Source organism: Lynx rufus, unplaced genomic scaffold, assembly GCF_022079265.1.
Source record: "Lynx rufus isolate CCGP_SWC_20201006 ecotype Redwood Valley unplaced genomic scaffold, mLynRuf1.p SCAF_28, whole genome shotgun sequence".
In the NCBI taxonomy this organism is placed as follows: Eukaryota; Metazoa; Chordata; class Mammalia; order Carnivora; family Felidae; genus Lynx; species Lynx rufus.
The window spans coordinates 12,083,810-12,107,477 of record NW_025814843.1 but is presented as its reverse complement, the minus strand read 5'-3'; the positions used below and the strand labels follow the sequence as shown (position 1 = coordinate 12,107,477).

Below are 23,668 nucleotides of genomic sequence, written 5' to 3'. Positions count from 1 at the left end.
CAAGTTGTCAGCACAGAGCCCGACGCGGGGCCTGAACCCACAAACTGTGAGATCATGACCTGAGCTGAAGTCGGACGGTTAACCCACTAAACCACCCAGACGCCTGCCTCAAGTTGTACTTGTGAATATGAGTGGTTTGTTGATCACCGTTCTGCTCAGCGTCGCTGTTCAAAGTGAAGGATTTGCCCCCCTCTGACATAAGGGAACACGGAGGGGTGAGTGAGTGAGCAGGAGGTGCCCCCCGCTGAGGCCCAGGCCCCTTCCCTCCGCTTGTTCTCTTGTTCTCTCGGTCCCCTCTCCCAACATCTAGACAAGAGCCGGCTCGTTGCCGTGGACCCGCGCAAGCGGCCTGGTCCCCGAGGTCGCAGCCGAGCCCAACCAGGGGCCCAGCGGAGCCCTCCCCAGGCGGGACGTTGGAGGTTTCCACCTGCCGCCTCATCTCCCGTGTCCCCTGCTCTGCTGTCCCCATGCCCGGTGGACACCCTGCTCCCCTCCTGGTGCGAGGCCGGGCGGAGAGCTGCCCTCGGTCTTGCGGAGACCCGGCTGCGTGCTCCAATCCCCGGTTCCTCCCAGCGAAGGGAACAGGATAAAGCACTGAATTTACAGACCGCGGCCGGTCTCCTGGAGAACAGGGGGCACATCTCTGGGCTTTTCCTGTGGGCACACAGCCTCCACCTGGAAGGGAGGTAGCAGACACAGGTGCAGGCCGCCAGGGGCAGAGGTTGGGCCAGTGACTGGCCAACGTGTGGCCCCAGGTGAGTCTCTGGGGCCCGGGCCCCTTCTGTTGCACACAGCCGGGGTGGGGCTGGTTGTCCCCGGGACGAGTGGGCTGTTGATGCTGTGGGCGCTGGGTAACGGAGCCATCCCGGGAGCAGAGCACAGGCGTGTTCCTGAGCCTGGCCCTGTCTCTCGGTTAGGGGTGGGAGCAGAGAAGCCAGTGTCTGGGGGTGGGCACCTTGGCCCCTGTAGATTTTACAGATTCACAGTGTTCTCCTTCACCCTCATGATGGTCTGCTGGAAAGGGCTCCAGAACCAGCGCTGTTACTCCCAAGGAAGAGACGAGAAGACAGGAAGAGTTGAGGGCACGTGCAAAGACCCAGGCTCACGTGGGGCAGAGTTTGGACAGGAATCCAGCCAGGAGCCTGCCCGGAACACGGCGCTGCCTAGACGTGTAGATGTGTGCCAGAATGGAGCACATGGGGCTCGGGAAGTCATCTGGGCAGGTGTGGATCCTGGGCGGGGGGCTGGGCGGCCGATCCAGGACGTCCAGGGCAGGCCACCAGGATTGCAGGACTCTTGAAATAGTGTACCTGGGCTTCAGTCCTGGCTCTCGCCGGTGACCTTGGGCAAGGTACTGAGCTACTCCGTGTTTCAGATCTCTCGTCTATAAAATGCCGATGATAAGGGTTATACCTTTTCGGTACCATGATGAGAGTGGGGTGAGTTGGTATTTGTAAGGCATTATGACCATCTCAGTGCAGAGGAAACATTTCATCAGCGTTGTTAAATAAATCAAATAGGCGAGTCCATGAGGCTGGCCGAGGTGTCCCAGCCAGAAGTGGGGGAGAAAAGTGCTGAGCTCCAAAGCGGTCAGAACTCTGGACAGCTCCCCATGCTCTGCCATGTTGGTTCCATCTTTGGCAGTGAAATGGGTCCTGTCCCTTTATTCTCAGTTGTCACGAGCTTGAGGATTTTCGCCACCACCCTTTAGTACCTGCCCCATGAGAGAGGGCACAGCATCCTTTGCCAGGAAGGCCCGTCACTTTGCAAGCGGGGGCAGGGCACACCTGTGGGTTTGTTGTTGAGGGAACGCCCCGCTTTGGGACGAGGGACCGCACCAGGTGTGTGCAGCTGTCGTGTGGGACCCAGGGGCTTGTGTTCGGTGTGGTTGGGGAATATGGCCCCACTGACTTCTTCAGAGTAATCGCTGAGCTCAGGTTGGGTAAGGGCACGGATAGAGACAGGGTTGGGGGGGCGTGAGGAGGATGGGGGTATCACTAGGTTCATAAGGTTGAGATGAGAGTCAGTGGTTCTGTACAGCTCAAGGCTTGTTTGGAGCCAGAATTCCGCGCCCCGGTTACTGCAGTCCTACTTCTGCCCCATTCAAACCCCAGATACCTGTGGCAACCCATTCTCATGCAGAGGAGTAACCATAATGTCTTTATCTGTGGGCACCTCGTGTGCTCCGAGACCTTTATCCCCCTTAGCTCACTTAATTCTCATGGCAGCTCTTCGAGGTGGACCTTGCCAGTCCCGTTTTTCTGATGGGAAAACTGAGGCTCAGAGAAGTCAAGTCACTTACCCAAAGAAAAACTCCTGGCAAGTGGCAAGGTTTTTCTTTTCCTTCTTTTCAGGAAACACCACCCTTGTTGCCAGGAACAGAAACTTGTGTGGGTTTGCACCCTTTCCCAGCACTGTCCCCTGGTTACTTTCTTCAGCCGCAGCTGGGGGGCCCCGTGGGGCACAGCAGCGATGCCTGCTTGCGGCGGAAGCTTCCTGAATGTGTTGTACTGTCCAGAGGACAGACACGTCCAGCAGTCGAGGTCTGCGTCAACGGCTAGGGTCACCTGAACACAGCCTGTCCGCTCACGCCCATCTCTGCTTCCCCCACAGAGGACATGGCCGAAGGGAAGAATTCCATCCTCATCGGGATGAGCCAGTGGAGTTCTAACGACCTGGCGGAGCAGATGGGGACCTTGGGGAGACTGGAGGGGCACCAGGGTGAGCCCCCGGGGTGTGTGTGAGCGGATGGGGTCCTTGGGGAGACCGGAGGGGCCCCAGGGTGAGGCCCCGGGGTGTGTGCACGCGTGTGCTGCGGGAGTGCTGGTGCGGACAGCTCGGGGCCAGAAGTCGGGTCTTCTGTAAAAAGTCTTCTGTCTCTCCAGACGCCTCCCCTCCCCCTACCTGTGCCCCCTGAGCTCTGTGACCTGCAGGGACCCTCGTGGGTGCTTGCACATGGCTGTCTGTGCAGAGCAGCTCCAAGATGCTCGGGCAGAACTTCCTGCGTCCCTAGGATGACCCCGGGGGGCATGGGTTATGAGGGGCAGGTGGCGGGGGCCAGGCTCCTTGGAGTGGGCTGGGGGTCCGCTGGTTAGTCTGGGAGCCTTTAAGAAGGCACCGGGCAGGGCGGTCGTGGGGATCGTAACTTCCTTGGGCTGAGTGCCTGGGGAAGGGGATTCATCCAGGAGACTTTTCGTGGAGGAGGGCTTGACCAGGAGCTTAATCAACAGAGCAGGCCTGGCCCTTCAGGCATCCCACCCGTTTGGCCATTTTGCATCACTAACAGATTTTTTGTTGAGCACCTACTGTGTATGCGTGTTTGGTAGGAGGAGTGAAGGTGACGTGGCTGAGATCTCCGACCGTGACACGGTGACAGGGTATAATCAGGACGTAAGGGGGTGAGGTTTGGGCTGAGGGTTGCTGGGCCTGGGGTGGGAGGGAGGCGGGAGAGGGGAGCAGGGAAGGGCTCCTGGCAGTGAAGCTACGGGGCCAAGCTAGGAGACACAAGTGGAGGACGCAGCTTAGCTGAAGGTCAAAACAATAGAGGGGCTGCATTGGATTGAGGTCACTCAGGAGCGAGACAGATCAAGAACCCACCTGGGTCCACGGTGCCCACGTCTGCACCTGTTATCCTGGGGCTGCCCTCCACCCACCTCCCCTCCTCCTGGTGGCCTGGCCCCGTCATTCCTCAGTCATGGTCTGGGCCAGGCCGCCCTCTCCGGACGTGTGCTGCTCCAGCGGCCGTGTTGGTGCCGGTGCTTTGTCTGTAGCCGCTTTCCTTGAGCCCCTTCCCCGCCCCCTTGGCTCGGTGCTGTCCCCGTGCCACAGTGCTGGACACGCCAGCGGTGGCTGTTCATTTCACAGATGCAGAACCCAAGGCCTGGGGAAGCGGTGTCTTGCCCAGGGCCCTCCAAGTTGGTGGCAGCATCGCGCTCACATCCCTCGTGTCCTGGTTCCCAGCTGGGCGGTGTCCGGGGCCTCTGCAAGGTGGTCAAGTTCAGGAAACACAGAGGCTTCAAGGAAAGGCCCTCAGGCCACTGCTCGAGTCTGGTCCCCCGGGCCAGTTCAGAAACGACTTCCCCATTGACACAGCCGTGCATTTGTCTGCTCTTTCCTTCGCCCCAAGCCCTGGAGGGGCCCAGAAGGGGTCACGGGTTCTCTGTAGCCGTGAAGACAAACCCAGATCTTAGTCATGACCCATCTGGCCATCCTCTCCCAGGCCGGCCCGCTGGCAGTCAGAGAGCGTGACTCAGCCCAGTGTGAGCCGGGGAGGGGTGAGGAAAGGCAGGGAGAGGGGCAGGCACAGGGAGGCAAGCGGAGAGAGAGGGACACAGGGGCCGAAGCTACACTCTGCGCGGTCGGGGCTTGAACGTGGCTTCACGGCCGGGCAGGTTCACGGTGGGCAGAGTGAGGCTTCTACACAAGTCGGGAGGACCGAGTGAGCCGGTGGTTGGCTAAGCGCTCTCAGCGACAGGTGGTTGTGGTGAGGGGACAGGTCGCATTCTGGCAAATAGCCGTAGGCGCTCACCTGCTCACTGGGGAGAGGTGCATTAAGGCAGTGCCTGCCCCCCCCACCCCCCGGGGCGAGCAGGAGCGGGCAGGGCAGGCGAGGAAGAGGAAACCAGCCACGTCCCCATCCCCTGGGGATTCATGGTGTGATTCCTCCTCCGCAGGACAGAGGAATCCTTGCACTCACCGACCGTTATCAGCCACGACAGGGGCTTCCCGGGGCGGGGTGTGGGCACAGTGCTTGGAGGGGCTCACGGCCAAGGAAGAGCGGGGTCCCGGCCTCCGTGACTGTGACTGTGCAGGAGGAGGCTGAGCTCGGGGCCTCGGGAGGGAGGCTCCGGGGGCACTTCAGGAGAAGGCTGCCTCCCACCGTCCGGGGGTGGTGCCTTTGTTGTTCCTCCAAAGGAGTGGGTTTGCTTTGAAGTCCCATCATGGACGGAGCAGACCTCAGGGACCCCTGCCCTACGGGGACTTCACTTTAGCGCCTCGCCTGCCACGGGCTGGGGCCATGCCGTCGGGGTGACGGTGTGGTTTCCAGCCACTGGTCCTGCAGCCTCCATCCGCTACGGAATCTTCCACGTTCCGTGGGCCCCTCTGCTCTCTCCCCTGGGTTGTATTCCCCTTGTTGGTTCTGGTACTTGTATATTAACCCTTCTTCACCTTGAGCTCGGTTACAGGTTTGCATTTTGTTGGTGAATTTGGCCCAGCATATACACGTGTATAGATTTACATTTTGTGTAATTATGTAAGTACCTGTTGTACATGTGTGTGAATATACGGTGTATGTGCACGCGTGTGCATATAATATAAAACGTTTAGCGTGTGTGCGTGTGATACATAATATGATGTATCAATGTCTGTATATGATATATAAAATATTCATGTAAACATATTCAAACATGTACGTATTTATGTGTATATATACACATACACAACTTATTTTTTCAAATATTTTTTTTTCAATGTTTGTTTATTTTGAGAGAGACAGAGCATGAACAGGGAAGGGGCAGAGAGAGAGAGAGAGAGAGAATGAGAATCCCAAGCAGGCCCTGTGTTGTCAGCGCAGAGCCCAGCGTGGGGCTCGGTCCCACGAACCCTGAGATCGTGACTGGAGCCGGAATCAAGAGTCAGATGCTCAACCGACTGAGCCACCCAGGTGCCCCTCAAGTGTTTCTCTCTCTCTCTCATTCCCCTTCTAAAGCTTGCATTAGACGGATGCTGGACCCGTGTCTCACCTTGTCTGGCCCCGTTCTTATTTCTTGGTCCCTGCTGGGCTCTAGAAACTTTCCTTGGCTCTAACACGATCAATAGCTCGCCAGACCAGTTTCTCTTCTGCTGCCGTTGCCATCCCTCTGGTCAGCTCTTCTGTGGAGTTTGTTTGGGTTTTTTTTTTGTTAAAGCAATCCTGTCTTCGTTTTCACGCGCTCTGTTGGTTTTTTTTTTTTTTGTTCGGTTGTTTTCCAGATACTGATACAACCTGTACTGTCCATGGGTGCCGTGGACTCATTCTGTGCTTTTCACAGCCTCCCTCCTCCCTGTGCTTTTTAAGTTCGGAGTCTCCTGGTGGGTTAGAAGTAGATGCAAACGGCCCCCACGCACTTGAGTTTGGGCTAATTAGCCAAAGATCCCTAAGTGAGGTTATGGCACAGAACAGGAACTGGTGTGTTTCCAGTGATCTCAGGAAGCACAGAGCTGCCGTTGACGTTGTCCAAGTAAAGCGGGTCTTGCCAAGTTTTGTTTTGTTTTGTTTTTAATCGGGACATAATTCACATACCAGACAATCCACCCTCTTCAAGTGTATACTTCAGCAGTCTCTGTATATCTTGTAGATGCACAAAGTTGAGCAGCTACCTGGTTCCAGAACATTTTCTTCTCCCCGGAAAGACACCTCCTAACCTGTCGGCAGTCACTCACCATTTTCCTCTCCTCAAACACGGAATTGCGTAGAAGTGGAACCCGACAGTATGTGGCCGTTGGTATTGAGGTCTGCCTCGGCATCACGTTTTTGAGGCTCAGACGTGCCGTGGCATGAACCAGAATTTCATTGCATTCCACGCTTGAATAATAGGCCCCCGTATGGCTGTTGCACATACTGTCCATCCGTCCGTCAGCTGGACCTTTGGGCTGTTTCCACTTTCTTGCTGTTATGAATCACGGTGCTCTAAGTGTTTACGTACAGGTTTGGTTTTTTTTAATGTAATTTATTGTCAAATGAGCTAACATACAGTGTGCACAGGGTAGTCTTGGCTTCAGGAGCAGATTCCTGTGATTCATCGCTTACGTACAACACCCAGCGCTCGTCCAACAAGTGCCCTCCTCGGTGCCCATCCCCCACTTCCCCTCCCCCCATCAACCCTCAGTTTGTTCTCTGTATTTAAGAGTCTCTTAGGGTTTGCCTCCCTCCCTGTCTGTCTGAAACTATTTTTCCCCCTTCCCTTCCCCCATGGTCTTCTGTTCAGTTTCTCAAGTTCCACATATGAGTGAAAACATTCGGTACCTTTCTCTGCCTGACTTATTTCACTTAGCATAATGCCCTCCAGTTCCATCCACGTTGCTGCAAATGGCATGATTTCCTTCTTTCTTATTGCCAAGTAGTATTCTATTGTGTATATAAACCACATCTTTATCCATTCATCAGTTGATGGACATTTAGGCTCTTTCCATAATTGGGCTATTGTTGAGAGCGCTGCTATAAATATTGGGGTACAAGTGCCCCTATGCATCAGTTCTCCTGTATCCCTCGGGTAAATTCCTAGCAGTGCTATTGCTGGGTCTTAGGGTAGATCTATTTTTAATTTTCTGAGGAACCTCCACACTGTTTTCCAGAGCGGCTGCACCAGTTTGCATTCCCACCAACAGTGCAAGAGGGTTCCCGTTTCTCCACATCCTCTCCAGCATCTATAGTCTCCTGATTTGTTCATTTTGGCCACTCTGACTGGCGTGAGGTGATATCTGAGTGTGGTTTTGATTTGTATTTCCCTGATGAGGAGCGACGTTGAGCATCCTTTCATGTGCCTGTTGGCCATCCGGATGTCTTCTTTGGAGAAGTGTCTATTCATGTCTTCTGCCATTTCTTCACCCGAAGAAGTATGTTTTTGCTGTGTTGAGTTTGATAAGTTCCTTATAGATTTTGGATGCTAACCCTTAACCTCTATGTCATTTGCAAATATCTTTCCCATTCTGTCAGCATGTACAGGGTTTTGAGGACATACTTCCTGTTCTCTTGGGCACAACCCAGGAGTGGGATTGCTGGGGACTCACCACATCACCTTCCCAGAGTTCAGACTTCCCCACGCTCTTGCCAACCCTTGTTGTCTGTTGTTTGCGAATAGCCTTGCGAGCGGGTGTATGACTATGGTTTGGGTTGGCATTTCCCTAATGACTGATGATGGTGAGCATGTGTTCGTGTGCTTGGTGGTCATTGTTCATCATCATTCGGAGAAATGTCTATTCAGATGCTTTGCCCATTTTAAAATCAGGTTGTTTGTCTCTTGTCGAGTTGTGAGTGTTCTTTACATATTGTGGACGCTAGGCTCTTGTCAGTTACATGATTTTCCATTACTTTCTCCCATTCTTTGGGGCGTCTTTTCACTTTTTTTGATAATACCCTTTGGAGTGCCAAGTTCTGAAATTCTGATGAAGCCCGATTTGTCTATTTTTGCTTTTATTGTTTCTGCATTTGAGGCCATATGTAAGAAACCACCTGTTAATGTGAAGTCATGAAGGTTTACCCTTTGTTTTCCCTGAAGAGTTTTATAATTTTAGCTCTACATTTAGGTCTTTGATCCACTTTGAATTCATTTTCATTTTATCTATTTGAAAAAAAATTTTAATGTCTTATTTATTTTTGAGAGAGAGAGAGGGAGAGAGAGGGAGACAGAGTGTGAGCAGGGGAGGGGCAGAGAGAGAGGGAGACCCACAATCCAAAGCAGGCTCCAGGCTCCGAGCCATCAGCACAGAGCCCGACGCAGGGCTTGAACTCACATGGTGAGATCATGACCTGAGCTGAAGTCGGACGCTTAACTGACTGAGCCCCCCAGGTGCCCCATTAGGATTTTCTACGTACAAGATCATATCAACTCCCAACAGGTAGTTTTCCTTTTTTCCTTTCCAACCTGGATGCCTTTTTATTTCCTTTTCTTGCCTGGCATCCCTGGCTAGAAGCTCTAGTATAATACCGAACAGAAATGCTGAGAGCTGACATTTTGTTCACGATCTTCAGGAGAGTTTTCAATCTTTCGCCATTAAATATTTTGTTAGCTGGTTGTGTTTTGTTTTGTTTTTGTCTTTGGGGTTTTTTTGGAGTTGTCATTTATCTGGTCAGGGAAGTTCCCTCCTATTCTGGGTTTGATCAATGCTTTTATCACGAAAAGGTGTCGGATTTTGCCAAATGCCTTTTCCGCATCTGTTGAGATGATTGTGTGGGTTTTGTCCTTTTTCTGTTACTGCGGTGGGTTTCCATTTGTTGAACAACTTGGCGCTCCTTGGAGAGATTCCACTCAGTCCTTGCCACAGTTGTTAATCTTCTATGCTCGGGGTTTACACACATCTTTCAGAATAATTTATGCTAACAGGCTATGAGCTGTCGCTTAAGGGACAAACTTGTTTTAGAAACAAAGGGAGTGTCACCAAGGCCACATTCTTACTGACAGGAGGGAAGCGGTCTCTGCACAGGTGTCCTGACCGGCTTCTCCTACTTCAACTTTGCAGAAGGCTGTTTTCCCATAGTTCCTCCTGGACTCCAGCTGATGCCTGTGTCTAGACGATGTGGTTCTCAAAGAGTGGTCCCTGGACCGCTCGGAAAGTGGTCAGAAGTGTGAATTTTGGAGCCCGGCCCAGACTCGGTGAATCCGTGATTTAACTACCCTTTTAGATCCTTCGGGTGCTTGCTGACATCTGACAGCCATTGGCTATTAGGCCAGTAACTGGCGAGAGGCCCACAGATCCATTTTCCTGGATTTCCCCTCCCTCAGTCACTGAGTTTGGCCTCTTTTTTCCACACTTAGTTTTCCTCCAATATTGAGTGAAGTTGACCGTGTACCCCGCTTTGTATCTGCCCTTCCCCCTTAGCCTGTCTCTGGGTGATGTGATGCGTCTAGTTTTCGCAAACGGCTGCCATCTAATTATTGGGGAGGGTGACAGAACTTCTGGCTTATTCTTCTTGGTGTTTTCAGCTTCCTGGGCTGTCCTGTGCCTCCAACATTCAGCCCTTCCCACACCCGGGGCAGATGCCTCTGCTTGGCACAGCGGGTGTTCGGGGGGGGGGGCCCACGCACGCCCAGGCCATTACACAGCTTCCTTTGCTCCCCTGTTTTCCATCCAGGAGCCCGCTCTCCGCCCCCGCACTGGCCTGTCCTCCGGCCATAGACGTTCCTTTGCAAGATTGAGGTTGTGGCCTCCTCTCTGCTCGGGCAGCGTTACGGACGTTGGTTAGACCTTCGCAGTCACACAGACCTCCCTAGGAGGGCCTCGCGCTCGGTAGCCGGCCCTGCCCCCCTCCGTGGGTTCTCTCTGCCGTCCACCTTTCGCAGATGCCTGATGGTTTCAGGTCTGCGAAGGACGCCCCTTCTTACCTTACCATACTGCTAAAGACCAACTGGCAGAGAAATATTTAGCGCCGTTTTCTAGGGATTTGGGGCGGGAGGAAGGGCCCGGATCATGCAGTGAGCTCACTGTATTCAGCCGGACCCTGATGCTTCTGAGATGTGGACCCGGTAACGTGGCCCTGCGGTGAGGTTGGCAGCGGGTTTCCCTCGTCTGCGGAATGAAGGGCGGACCCCCGCCTGGCATGAAGGCCCATCGGTGTGGCTTTCACCACCCCCTCCAGCAGCTGTCATTGTCTGGGGATAGTAAGTTCACCATCGCCATAGGAGTCAAGCAGCCCCGGGCCGGCTTCCACGAGGGACTGTCAGATCCGTCCCACGGCTGATTTCCACGCTGGTATGTCTCACTTCCAGGCTGTACTCCCGCCTCTCTGCTCGCCTGTGCTCTAGACAGAGCCTCTGGGGGGCTGCAGGCTGACCGCCCAGCACTTTCTCAGCAGGCCTTCCGGAAGCCCAGCCTCCCCCAGGCCACCTCCTTGCCCTAGTGTGGCTCTAACTGGCCGCACCGTGGGGCTGGGCCGTCGCTGGTGGTGCCGGCCTGCCGGCTGCCTGCAGCCCTGCCTTCGAGGGTGTCTGCACCTGCAGCGATGAGGGGCTCCCCACATTCGTGCCTCCCCCCCACTCCCACTGTGCACTGGGCTCACGAATTCTGCTGGTCAGCCCTGGGGACACACGGATGGCTCAGAAACGGCTCCAGGCTGGGGCGGGGCAGGCACAGTCCAGTGAGGTGACAGCCTACAAGAGGGGGAGCACAGGACATTGGGGTCGGAGGGACACGGAGCGTGAGCAGGGAAACGCAGGCCCAGGAGGCCTTGCTGGGCTCTGGACAGACCCGTTAGGGCGCCGTGGGCGGCATCAGCATGTGCAAAGATGCAGAGGGCGTGTGAGAAGCAAGGAAGTCTGGAGAAGCACATGGGTTCTTGTTGCCTGAAGTCAGGCTGCGAGGTGCTGGGCTGGGGGCTGGAGAGGGGGTGGGGAGAGGGGGTGGGGAGGTCTGAAAGAGGCCGGAGGGGACCCTGGTGCCGAAGGCTTGGAATGGCAAGCTAACCGGTGTTGGGGGTGGCGGCTGGGGATCCGTGGAGTTATTTAATCCAGAGCCACCTTCTAGAAAAATTATTCTGGAAGTCAACGAGAAGATGATAGGAGGGCCTGGGAATGTGTGCAGGGGTGCAGCGGGCTGGGTGAGAGGGCACTTTGAGCCTGCAGCTTGGTGGGAGCACCAGAACAGGAGATAGGCAGGAAGGCTGTTGGCTTCGGAGCCCCGTTACCAGGCAAGCCCCGCACCCCAGCTGCTGCCCCCCACCCCCCCACCGTGGGGTCTGCCAGGCCCCCTCTGGCTCTTCGGGAGGGGATTTTCTAACATCTTCCTCCTCCCAGAGGCCCCGCCATCCTGAATGATCCCCCCCTCAGCCTCCCCGAGGCCCCCGCTGTCCCAGATGCCCCCCCCAGCCTCCCCGGGACCCCCGCTGTCCCAGATGCCCCCCCCAGCCTCCCCGGGGCCCCCGCTGTCCCAGATGCCCCCCCCAGCCTCCCCGAGGCCCCCGCTGTCCCGGATGGCCCCCCCCAGCCTCCCCGAGGCCCCTGCCATCCAGAATGCTCCCCTCCAGCCTCCCCGAGGCCCCCGCTGTCCCAGATGCCCCCCCCAGCCTCCCCGAGGCCCCCGCTGTCCCAGATGCCCCCCCCAGCCTCCCCGAGGCCCCTGCCATCCAGAATGCTCCCGCCCAGCCTCCCCGAGGCCCCCGCTGTCCCGGATGGCCCCCCCCAGCCTCCCCGAGGCCCCCACCATCCAGAATGCTCCCCCCGCCCCCAGCCTTCCCCTTTCAGGTGTTTGGTGGGAGAGCTGCTCTTACTCTGGGGAGGATGGGGGGGGGGGGTCTCACGGTTTGTTGGACGGGGGTTGGGACAGGAAGTAGGAAATCATGGGGGAACCACTGGCAGGCGTTGGACGCGTTCCCGTGCATTAGATGTGGCCCAGATGTGCGAGCCTCCATCCCGGCCCCCTGCACAACCTGTCCTGTCTGCAGGAGTTTCTGGCAGCTTCCGCTGAGGTGCGGCCGTGGGGCCAAGTGGGGTGCCGTTAGGCAGCCCGGAACCGGGGCACATCTGCCTGGTGGCTGTCGTCTGGGGAGCCTGCTCGTCAGGAAGCCCGGCTCACGGCTGACCCTCGTGGTGGCTCCGAGGGAAGGGGGAGCTGAGCCAGCCCACCAGGCGCCCGGCCGAGGCTTCACGGCGGAAGCCCCGGGTGTGCGGAGACATGGGGCGGCCCGGCCTCCCTGGCGGACGGGCCCTTTTCACCGCCTTGACCCCAGCCCTGCCCTGTCTGCTTGCCTGACCCCGGCCAGAGCCGTCCCGTGGGGCAGAGGTCGCGGCAAGAGCCCTCAGCAGACTGGGGCGTCACAAGGGACCAGATCCAAACCTTAAGGATGAGGTAACGACTTTATTCTTCTGAGTCTCAGTTTCCTTCCTCCCGAAGGTGTGGAATCTCGATGATCTAGCGGGGTGGGGGGTGGGGAAGCCGTAAAGCTGCTGCTTTCAGTTGGCCCGGCTGAGCCCCCCCCACCCCCCCGCCCCCTGCCCCTGGGGCTGGCCCTGCCTCCTTGCCCGGCATCCCTCCTCCTCCCAGGTGACCCGTGTCTCCTGCACACTGCCCTTGCAGTGACCCTCCCTCCTGGCTTCTCCAGCTCCGCACCCCTGCTTCCGGGCCCCAGCCTCAGTGGCCCTGCCCCCACCCCCACCCCCGCCCCGGGCATTCCTGCCCCAGAAATCCTGCCCGGAAGCAGTCATACCTCCTTCCTGGTAACGAAATCAGCGTCTCCTACACCGTCTAGGTTAACTCACTCGCAGGCCTTGGCGCAAGGACAGGACGGGCGATGAATCAGACCCAGCCGCTCCCCCAACTAGATGCCTCCCCGCCCCCGGGGTCTGGCACGCAGTAGGTGCCCAAGAAACGCCCAGGGGCGTTATGCTGTGGGCAGGGCCTGGGTTAGGGGTTAACTTGTGAGTTCTGAATAATTTAGCCTCGGGTCTGTGTTTGTAAGTGTGGCCAGATGGGGTGGGGTCCTGGCTTGGCCTGCACTTGGCTGGCGGGCGCTGCCTCGGGCCCCCTCCCTGCCTCCCAGGATGTCTCCTGCCCTCTGGCTTCCAGCCCTGCCTCCTTTTCCGGCCGGTAGGGGCCCGGCCACAGGGTGGGGCAGGGGTTGGGGCTGTATGCCTGTGTCTCAGGGCCGAGCGGCCATCCCTGCCCTGAGCACGGACAGGACGCTGTCCTATAGGACAGCCAGCCCGTCACCCACCCCATGCGGGGACCTGGTGCATTTTGACGGGAAGGTTGCAGCGTGCCCAGAGGCCACCTGTCTGCCCGGGCTGGGGTGGCAGGCCTGTGGAGGGCAGATGTGTGTCCCACCGTTCCTGCTCTCACCGTGGTCGGGTGTGTGGGTCCGGTGGGCGGTGGGAGGCCGGTGTGGGTCGGGTGTGCCGGGTCGGGGAGACCCCCTCGCGTACAGACCACCAGGACAGGTAGAGAGCGCACAGGGAAAAGGAAGAACCTTTTTATTTTAGGACCGCTAACGACACTTTCTCTTGCTTTTTGGACGAGGACCCCTGAGTTTTCATTGTGCTGGGGCCCCAGTCATACAGCTGCAGCCGGGTCCCAGGGGCCAGCCCCCCCGCCTCTCCAGGCCTCAGTTTTCTCCTGTGGCACCGGGTCTGAGGGCTCTGCTGGGAAGCGGTCCTGGCCGCCTCCCCACACTACTGGGGTGCCCGTGAGGGCCGGGCCTCTGCTCTCCGTCTGCCCCCTCTTGCACCCAGGCTCTGGGACGACCCGGGCTGGGGGCACCGAGAGCCGTGAGGACCCAGGCTGGGGGCACCGGGAGCCGGGACGCAGGCTGGGGTCACCGGGAGCCAGGGCAGCAGTGACCTTGGCTCGTCCTCGCCTGCTGAGTGCTCATGGTGCATCTGGCCACATGCTGAGGGTTTCACACCTGTGAGCATCCGGTGCTCACCATGGCCCTGCCCTGGGTACCGCTCTCCCCGGTCTGCAGGTCAGGAGACTGAGGTGCACAGAGCGTAGGCGAGAGACCGGGATCCGAGCGCAGGTGCACTTCAGTGCTGTGCTGCCCAAGGCGCCACTGCACACGGGGACCTCACACACCTTGGGACCACCTGCCCGGAGAGGGAGGTGACGGAGAGGGAGGCGGACGTGGAGGCAGCCCTGCGGGGCGGGCGTCTGGGCCCCAGGAAGTGCCAGTGATTTGGCACCTCGGAGAGCGGGGGTCCTTGGGGACGCTGCAGACACCTTTTGTTCAGGGAACTCAGGCCTGCTGGGGAAGCTGTAATGTGCGGGCAGGGTCACGTTCAGGAGAAACCTCGGTTCTCAGGCTGGGCGCGGCCTCTGTCTCCCTAGACCCTGGTGCGGCCACGTGTGTGCCCTCCCCTGGCCCCGGAAGCAGGGAAGGCAGACACTCTGGAAGGAGGGCCGTTCAGCACGCGGGGTGGAAATGCGAGTGTAGAGCTCTGACAGGCGACGCCCCGGAGGCTGGGGGGTGCTGGCTGGGGGGGGGGGGGCGGTTCTTCAGGGGACCTTCCGGTTCCTGGGGCTTCAGGCTTAGTTTCCTTTCTGAGCCTCCGTGGTTGGGGAGTGGGCTCGAGGAAGGGGTGCTGGCCTCTGCCGACACTGCCCCTTGGGGGCCCAGAGCTGACCCCGGAGGGCAGGGGTCCGAGAACTGAGGCTTCGGGTGGGAATGGGAGGCCTTCGCGGATGCGGCCGGGGCGGTTCTCAGAGGACGCGGCGGATGTGACCGAGGTGTGGTGGGAGGGCGGGTGGGGCTCCAGGCACGGCCTCGCCTGTGCAGGAAAGGGGTGCGTTCGGGGAAGGGGACTTGGCGGGCGGAGGGCGTGGGGACGGGAGGGGGCCGCTTTCCCGAGAGGCCTGCTTATCACGTGGGACCCCGAGGAGGGGAGCCATTGCAGGCCCATCAGCGGGAGGGAGGTCGGGGCAGAGCCAGCGTCCCCTGCAGAGGGGGGAGTGGGTCGGGGCCACCCTCCCTGCAAAGCATTGCCGGCACCCACGGGGCCTTGTGCGGGGTCCCTGCGCCTTGACCGGGCTTCAGGATGCCAGGAGAGCGGGGCTGGCGGCAGTGACGGGAGCAGGTGAGGTCACGGTGGGCCGGGTCTGTCCTCGCTCACACGGGGCCTCGTGACTCGGGGAATAACTTACGCCCAACCTCGCGGTTCAGAGTGTGTTTTGTGCTTCCCGATGGTTTGCGATGAGTCTGGCTGGTGGGACTTCAGAGACGGGTGGCGTAAGCCCAGACGGAACGCGGAAAAGCCCGGAAGAACAGGCGTGAGGGGATCGCGGGTTCTCTCTGCGTGACGGGATTATGAGACGTTTTCTTCCTTCCTTATGTCTGTCGGTGTTTTCCAGATTTTCAGTGAGGAGTTTGTACGACTTTCACGATTGCAGAAAAAAGCTGTTCCCAGACGGGAAAGAACTAGTTCCATAGTCCAGGGGCGGATTCTGCACGAGGGGAGGGTGTGCGGTTCATGCACTGCACAAATGTCGGCTGAGAAGCGCATTCTAGGTGTGGGGACACCAGCTGGCAGCACAGTCGTCCCTTCCAGCGAGGGGTCCAATTCTCAGAGTCAGACACCCCAGGACCTGGGGACCACGGGGGCCCGAGGGAGGGAAAGGGCCCCAGGGGGAGAAGGAGAAGGTGGTGCCTTTGCTGAGGCGGGGCTGGGGACGGACCCACGCAGGTCAGGGGACATCTGAGCGGACGTGGGGGGGAGCAGCGGCCGATGAGGGTCAGGAGTCGGGAAAGGGGCTGGCGGTGTGCACGCTGACCGTCGGGGAGTCAGGCCTGGCTTCCCCTGGCTCGTGCCTTGTGCTGCCTGAAGTGCCCGGAGTGGCACGGCCGGGGCAGGGCACCAGCGGCCTCCCCGCGTGCGGCCACAGTGCCGGGGACTCTGCTCATGTGCCTTCTCTCTCTCCGCAGGAGACGGGAGCGCCCCGTGCACGTCCAGCGCCCTCCAGGAGAAGCAGCGTGAGTTCCCCTGACCTGCCAGGAGGCTTGTCCCTCCCCGCCCCCCCCCCCACCGTGGGTCCAGCCTCCTCGGGCCCCTCCCTGCCCGTGAGCTGAGCTCCTGGGGGTCCCCGGCTCCCACCCGCCGGGCAGCTCAGGGGCGGCAGAGCCAGAGTGGGGGCGGGACCCTGCAGAGTGTCATCTGTGTGCGGGCAGAGAGAGCACGGGAACGGGGGGCCCTTCCCAGCCTTTGACGCCGTGTGTCCCGGGTGACGTGGTGCTGAGGTCAGAGGCCCCTCATTCGAGGCTGTGCCGGGGTCAAGACTCCTCCCACAGGCCCGGACCCGGGGCACCCTGTAGAGATGCCCGTGGGCCGACCGCGATCGGGGCGTCCTCCCCGGAGGCTCCGGCAGACTTGGTGGGCGGCCTCAGCCAAGCGTCTGCGGTCGGCAGCGTTGAGTTTCTCAGCAGGCCGGGGTCGGGGAGGGTCTGGCGCGTGATGGGCGTGAGCCCTCAGAACCCCCTTCTCTCTCCTGCCGCTTGGAGGTGTGGTTGGAGCCTGGGGGCTGAGCCCGCCCTGCCCACCCGTCCCCAGGCTCGCACATCCCTCGGCTGCAGGAGGGGGTCTGCCCGGCCCGGGGCCAGCACTGGGGATGTGTGCCGGGGGCCGGGAGGCCTGGGCGCCTCTGTCAGGGGCACCCCACAGCTCAGGCCGCGGGGGCACGGGGCAGGGGGAGGGGGAGGGCATCCTCACACCGTGCAAGGAACTGAGCTCAGCAGGAGCGGGGCGCGTCCAGTGTGCCCCCGGATTCTAATCTCTGTGGCTGAACGAGGACCCAGAGAGCAATGCGTTTGCATTTCCCGAGAGGAAGGGCCACTGGGAGGCGCCAGGTTTGCGCCCGAGGGGGAGGAAGCCAGGGTGTGCGTGGCCGGAGCCTGGGTGCTGTCTCCCTCGGGAATGGCGGCTGGTTTGACAAGCGTGGGCCTTCGGGGTGTCCTCAGCCCGTCCTGGGTGAGGAGGGTTGGCTCAGGGGGTGAGGGAGGAGGGCGGAGCTGGAGATGAGTGGTCTTCGGGTGGAGGGCCCGTTCCCATGCACCTTGTGTGTCCTCTCTAGGGATTAGTTAGCCCGGTCCCCCCAAGAGGCCCCGCGTCACATCCCTCAGGTGTGGCCACTGTCCTCAGGAGGGAGGGAGGACCCCAGCCTCAAAGGGAGAGTGACCGCCCACCCGGGGCCAGACCGCTGCTCCAGTCTGGACCTGGCTGAGCAACGTGGGTATTTAGTAGAGACACAAAATCTGTTTGTTGTTGTCTTTAAACTAGGGCTGTGCGGGCGCCGGGGGGCTCAGTCCGTTAAGCGTCCGACTTTGGCTCAGGTCATGATCCCACAGTTCATGCGTTCGAGCCCCGCGTGGGGCTCTGTGCTGACAGCTCAGCTCCTGGAGCCTGCTTCGGATTCCGTGTCTCCCTCTGTCTCTGCCCCTCCCCCACTTGTTCTCCTCCCCCCCCCATAAATAAACATTAAAATTTTTTTTCAAAAAATAGAATAAACTAGGGGTATGGACGTCAGAATCCACCGCTGAAGGCTCCTCTGTGGTTCTGCCCGTCGAGGGTCGTCTTGCCAGCGGGGAGTTAAGGGTAATAACAACGGGGCCAGTGGCCCTAAGTACACGGCCAGCAGTGTGGACAGTGGGAAGGACGACCTTGTGACACCCCTCCCTGCGACGTCCACACGGCCGGCCGACGGGTCTGCTGGTTCTGTTCCATGCGTGCCGCCCGCAGACTTCGGCATTTCGCTGCCTCGTGTTTGTGGAGTGAGGGTTGTTGACGGCCGCGGTTTACTCTTGATCCAGAATTGGCGACGCGGAGGTCCGCCTGGCGCCTGTGACCCCGTGACGCGCTTCAGCGTTCGCCGTGTCCTTCCGCGCGCACGGTCGTTCCGGTATTTCTGCCGGCCTTACGCAGCCTCACTGGGGGCCAGATGCAGGGGGGGTGCGAGTGGCCCCCCGACCAGGACTCAGGAGGCCCCGGGGCTGTTGCTGCAGCCTCTGAGCTGGGAGGGAGCCAGGCCTGGGGGTGAAGCCCTGTTCCTTCGTTCAGTGCTGTGACGCTCTGGGCAGGTCACCAAGCGTCTCTGAACCTCAGTTTACTCCCTCGTTGAGAGAGGACCGTAATGTCTTCTTCCCGGAGTGGCAGACAGGCGGAGGGGCTTCCGGAGATCCGTCCTCGCGCTCCGCCGGTGCCCGCACAGAGGTGTGTCCTGTGCAGGCCCCAGGGCGTGAGCGGGGAGGGGGCCGGCCGGGGCCGCTCAGACTCCACCCCGCAGCTGCACGGCCCACAGCCTGCTGCTTCCCTGTTATTTGGGACCAGATTTCTGTGGGGGGGGGGCCTGCCTGGGGGCAGAGGACAGAGGGTCTGGTCCCCCGGCCCACAGGCGCCGTCCTGCGTGCGCGTGGAGCCCGCGCAGCCCCGTGGGCTCTGACGTTCTAGCACTCTCCGTGCCTCCTGGTTTCCTCTGTCTGCGGGTCCCGGCTGCCCTGAGCTCAGCAAGCACCCCCAGCGCACGTCCTGCCGTCTGACGTGGAGTTCGGCGCAGGGGCCCCGGACACATGGTCCGCACCAGCCGCACTCTCCACGCGGCCCTCCGGCCCCCCGGCCACCCTCCCTGCCGCTCTCCTTCCCCCCCACACCCACTCGGTGGGGACTCTGAACTTTCTCCCGTCCCCAGACCGGGACCCGGAGACCGCAGTCCGGACCGAGTGCCGTTACAGGCTCCCGTCTGACCCGCGGGTCTCCGTCCTGCCCTGGCCGCCAGCGAGCCCGGCTTTGTCCAGGGCCGCGTCCTGACTCCCCACCCCACCCCCCCCACTCCGCTCCTAGGCCCCATCACCTGTCAGACAAACGTCCCCAAGGGGACAGAGAAGACGGGGATGCTCAGAACCACCCACCCCCACTGTGTGTGTGGGTCTGACCTCACGTCCCACCGCCTGGGGCCGGCGACCAGAGGAGCCGCTCGGATGCCGGGACCGCCACCTCAGGGCTCCCCTCCCGTGTGCCCGCGGCCCCTCGCCCACAGCTGGCCTCCCGGCTCCCCCCCACTAACCGGTGTCTTTTCCTGGCCTGTGTGGGCAGCTTGCTGCGCGCAGCTGCAGGCGGGCTATATTTAGCCGGATTTAATGAGCTCAGGGTGGCAGACGGCCGCCTTGGGAGCTTTTCTCTCGCGTGTGCGCGCGAATGTCTGTTCGACAGTGTCCGCTCTCGCGTGTGTACGTAAGCGTGTGCCCGTGCGCGTGTGTGCATCCGTGTGCATGTTAACGTGTCGGCGCGTTCATTTTCACGAGGATACGTGTGTGTTCCCGTGGGTCTATCCGTGTCGTGTCTGCGCTTTGCTGGGGACACGTGCGGCTTTTGACACTCGTAAGGGTCTAAGACGGGAACAGATTGTTGGTTCCCTCGTCTGTTTGAAAAATATTTCACGAGCATCTTTTATGTGCCAGCATCTTCATAGTCTTTGGGGATAAAATGGAACGTAAATGAGCCCGGCTGCAGCCTTTAAGGACCTCACGGCCTGGGGGGTGGAGGAGACGGCAGATGGAGTGACCACAGAGCTAAGTATGAGGACTCCCCCTGGGAAGGAAAGCCAGCTGCTTCGGGAGGAGGACAGGAAGGACGGAAGTTTCATAGGAAACATTTGGGCACAGCAGCATGAAGGAGAGTCCAGGCTTGGGGGGCAGAATGTGCAAAGGCCGCTTGGTGAGAGGGAGGAGAGGTTTGAAAACCATCCTGTGGCTCAGGGATTGAGCTCCGAGGGGAGGTGGGACCACAGCACACGATTTGTGTGGAGCTGTTAGAATTTAGTGCATGACTCTGTCAGGGTCCCGGCGGGGAAAGGAAGGCTGTGCCAACACAGGACTGGGGGAGGGTCCCCCGAAAGGACCTTGTTCACAGGCTTAGGGAAACCCACGGGCGCGCAGGTAGCGGCCCAGCACCCTGCCCCGCCGTCGGTCCACACCGCGGAGCCCCAGCCGGCGGTCCCCGGCGTCCTGCTCTGCGGCCCCGGCCGGCGGTCCGGCCCCGTCCGGAGCCCTCGTAGGGAGGCTGAGACCAACGTGGGTGGGGGCGGGGGTCTGTCTTCAGCCTGAGAGAATCCGTTTCCCCAAATCCTTTTCTCCTGGGAACAAAAGAGCTTCTGGAAACAGCCCAGGAAGCCGTGCGGCAGACCTCCCCAGCGGCACAGAAGCCCAAGAGGGAAGAAATCGGAATTGCTGTCTCAGAAAAGTCGCTGCCCGCTACGTGGGCACTGGAAGCTCTTCTGAGCGGACAGCGCAGGGAGACGGTCGGATTCCTGGCGGACCAGACGCGACGCACGCGTGGGCTCACCCGGCCCCCCCCAGAGGCAGCGGGATTCCCCGGGAACCGAACACCTCCACGAACACCCGCTTGTGCGCGTCTCTGTTCGTGCCGCACGCAGACAGGAGCGGACGGCGCCTTCCCTCCCGGCCCCCCTCGGAGGACGACACACAGGGTGACGTCCGCATCTCGGGCCGCGGGGGGCGCACCGGTCTCCCTACCCGCGTCCTGGCTCACTGCTGTGGATGCGCCGGCCGGTCCCCCAGGGCTGGGCACGCAGGTGGTTCTCCGTTGGTGTCATGAGCGGTGTGGCGATGCTCAGCGGGCACGTGTGCCTTTCCGCGCCAAGGCTCCGTCCCGGGGCGTCGCGGGTGCTCGGTGCTTCGAATGACGTTCCAAATCGCCCCGCTCAGGGTCGAACGGTTTCTCCTGTCACCGACCACGAATGGGGAAGGGCTGTCCCCCCCCCACGCTGGGCGGCATGGTGATTGCTGATCTGGGGGGTGAGGAAAAGGCCTTTTAGGGTCATTTCGCCGAGCGACTCCCTGCTGTGGGTGCCTTGTCCTGTGCTGACACCATGCCTGGGCCCACGTCCCCAGCGCTTCACCCACACGGGGATCACGGCCCCTCATGAGCCCCTGCTTTCTCATCTGTAAACCAGGGAGGGCACCCTGCTCCCTTGTGAGTGTAGGGAGGCCTGAGACCCTGGAGGAGGACTGGGACCCCGGGCACATGCCGAGGAGGCACTGGAACGGGGTGCTGAGCCCTGCCCCGGCCAGGAGGGTCTCTAGTGTGTCTGACGTCTCCCTGGGGCCTGACTCAAGATGGTGCCTCCCCCAGTCTGAGCCTGGCACCCCCCCCCCCCGGGTGTGGCCCCACTACTGCCCCCGACGGTGTGCTTTTAGGGGCTGGATCTGGGGCCCAGACCCTCTGGGGTCTTAGTCTGGGACTGCACCTCTGTGGGGTGCTGAGCACCCTCCGGGGTTTGGGCCCCGTGGGCTGGTGGATCCAGGCTGACCGGGTTGGGTTCTGACCCTGGAAGGGTTAAGTTGTCTCAGCGGGGCCTCAGCGTCCACCCCCATCCTGCACTGCCCCTCATCCACTCGCTCCTTCCTCCTGGCCCCTCCTGGACGACTGTGAACCTTTCCTGAGTGCTGAGACTCGGAACCCCCCAGAAACCGCCCCACCCCGTTGGCGGGGCTCTCCCCTCTGTCTGGTGACCCAGACCCAGCTCCTGGGGATTGGCGGGCAGGTGCCACGCGTCCTTGAGCCTGCTTTTCCCCCTGGCGGGGCCCCCCGTGAGCCCCCAGAGCGGCCTGAGCTGTGGGGGCAGGGACGTGCCCGCAGCCTCGGAGGCCCCCTGCCCAGCCTAGGCCTGTGTCGCACGACCCCAGGGCCCCGAGGTCCTCAGGCTCATTGAGGTGTCTCTGGGCCCAGCCGGTGGACCAGGAGGCCTCCGTGGTGTCGACCCGGTTTTGGAACCCAAACCCAAACACAGGATCTTGGTTCACTGATTGTGTTTCAGGTGTATTCCGTCCGCAGACGGTCCTTCTCGGGTCCCCTCGCCGCCGGCCGTCAGCTCCCAGAGGGCAGGGCGTTTCCCTGTTCTGTCTGAGGGGTTCGCGTGGGGCAAAGTAGGGGACCGCAGCTTGTCTAAGGCGTTCCTGTTGTAAGCGTGACAGACATTTGTGCTGTGTGCTCAGCGGACGTGCTCGTAAATGGTTTTGGACTTAGATATGGGCTCACTCGCTGGAGAAAAATTGGAAAATACAGGACGGTTAGGAAAACAACCAGCCGTTGTCCCACCATCCGAACAGAACCACCCTCGGGCTGGGCCGGCCGCTCCCGCCCCTGGACCTTCCATGCCCGCGTGCTGTGTGTGCTTGTCCCGGACGCTCGCCTGGGGGCCTGGGGCCGTGGCCGGAGCCCCCGCTGGCCGTGCAATGAGGCTGTACCTCCTCCTGTGAGCTCCCAGGGAGGGACACGTCCCGCGTCGCACTCAGGGAGAGGTCACAGAGCCACTGGGTTCTTCCCCAGGATTCGCGCTTGCGGCCGAGCGTGTGGTGTGTGTGCGTCCGTGAGCTCACAGAGGACCGGGTGCTCCTGTGGGCCACACGGTCGCAAGCTGGGCCCAGCTGTGCTCCCTGGAGGGCAGGGGTGACGGGACGGGGCGCCCAGCTCCAGCCAGGGGCGCCCCCAGCCCCCAGCCCTTGCGGGTCCCCGCGGCCCGGCAGCGGGAGGGGCAGAGGCAGTGGGCCCCTCGACCAAGCCGGTGCCGCTTTGCTCTGCGTGCCAAGCGCGTGGGTGCCGACCTCGGCCTCTGTCTCAAGAGGAGTGTGGCACTTGGGTCATGAGAAGGATGACCCCAGTGTGTGCCTCTCCAAGGTTGCGATTAAGGAAAAGCAGCCTCTGCTCTTCAGCTGGTGGGAGTGCTGGGGGCGGGCGCCGGGGTCAGCAGACGGCCGGGGGCCCACCCCGCCCCAAATCTGGGCTCGGCAGGGACCCGCCTGGATGGGGCCATGCTGGCGGAAACGGGTCTGGGGCTCCCCGCCACGCCAGACCCTGCCGGCGGCTTGTGTCTCCGGGGGCTCTGGGGGAGCCTGTGGAGGGGGTCCGACGAGGCCCAGGCCCAGAACTCGTTCGGTTCCCTGACGCCAGCTGCCCTGGGACTTTCAGGAGACGCACATCCCAGCGGGTGACACTTCCCTGAGCCCAATTTCTCCCCGGCGCTGACGAGCATAGAGGTACCTCACGGGCTGGGTGCACCCTGGGATCTTTGCTTGGAGCGAGTTTTCCCAAAAACGCCACGCCAGACCGTGACAGCAGGGGATCGCGGCTGTCCAGGGGCTCCGAGTTGATCGCAGCAATGACAGTGAGCCGGGCCCTGCTGAGCATGTTGTGAGGTCTCCATCTCTGCCTCAGTGGCTCTGAGAAGGCTTTCCAGATGTCAGGACGATTGAGCAGGGTTTTGAAGGACAGGTAGGAGTTTGCTGGTCTGCCCGGGGAGGAAGGCCGTCCCGGGCACGGGGCTCAGCACGAGGCGAGGAGGAGCGAGCCTGCCGTGTCTGGTGGGCGAGCCAGTGGCCTCCATTACTGTGGCGGGGACACCTGGCTCTTCGAGAGCACAGCGCTGTGGGCAGGGCAGGGGCGGGGGCGCGGGCCGCCTTCCTGGGTTCCCCAGGGGCCTC

At 60.8% G+C, this 23,668-nt stretch overlaps 1 protein-coding gene across 1 annotated transcript in view; it reads left to right on the top strand.

The window, feature by feature from the left end:
- Nucleotides 1-1,528: 1,528 nt before the first annotated feature.
- Nucleotides 1,529-23,668, top strand: part of PITPNM3 (PITPNM family member 3) — a 46,611-nt gene continuing 24,471 nt past the window's right edge. Inside the window, exons 1-3 of the mRNA XM_047090140.1 lie at nucleotides 1,529-1,589; nucleotides 2,614-2,721; nucleotides 16,106-16,153. Of these exons, the coding sequence (XP_046946096.1) occupies nucleotides 1,529-1,589; nucleotides 2,614-2,721; nucleotides 16,106-16,153 (217 nt within the window). The remainder of the gene's footprint in view (nucleotides 1,590-2,613; nucleotides 2,722-16,105; nucleotides 16,154-23,668) is intronic.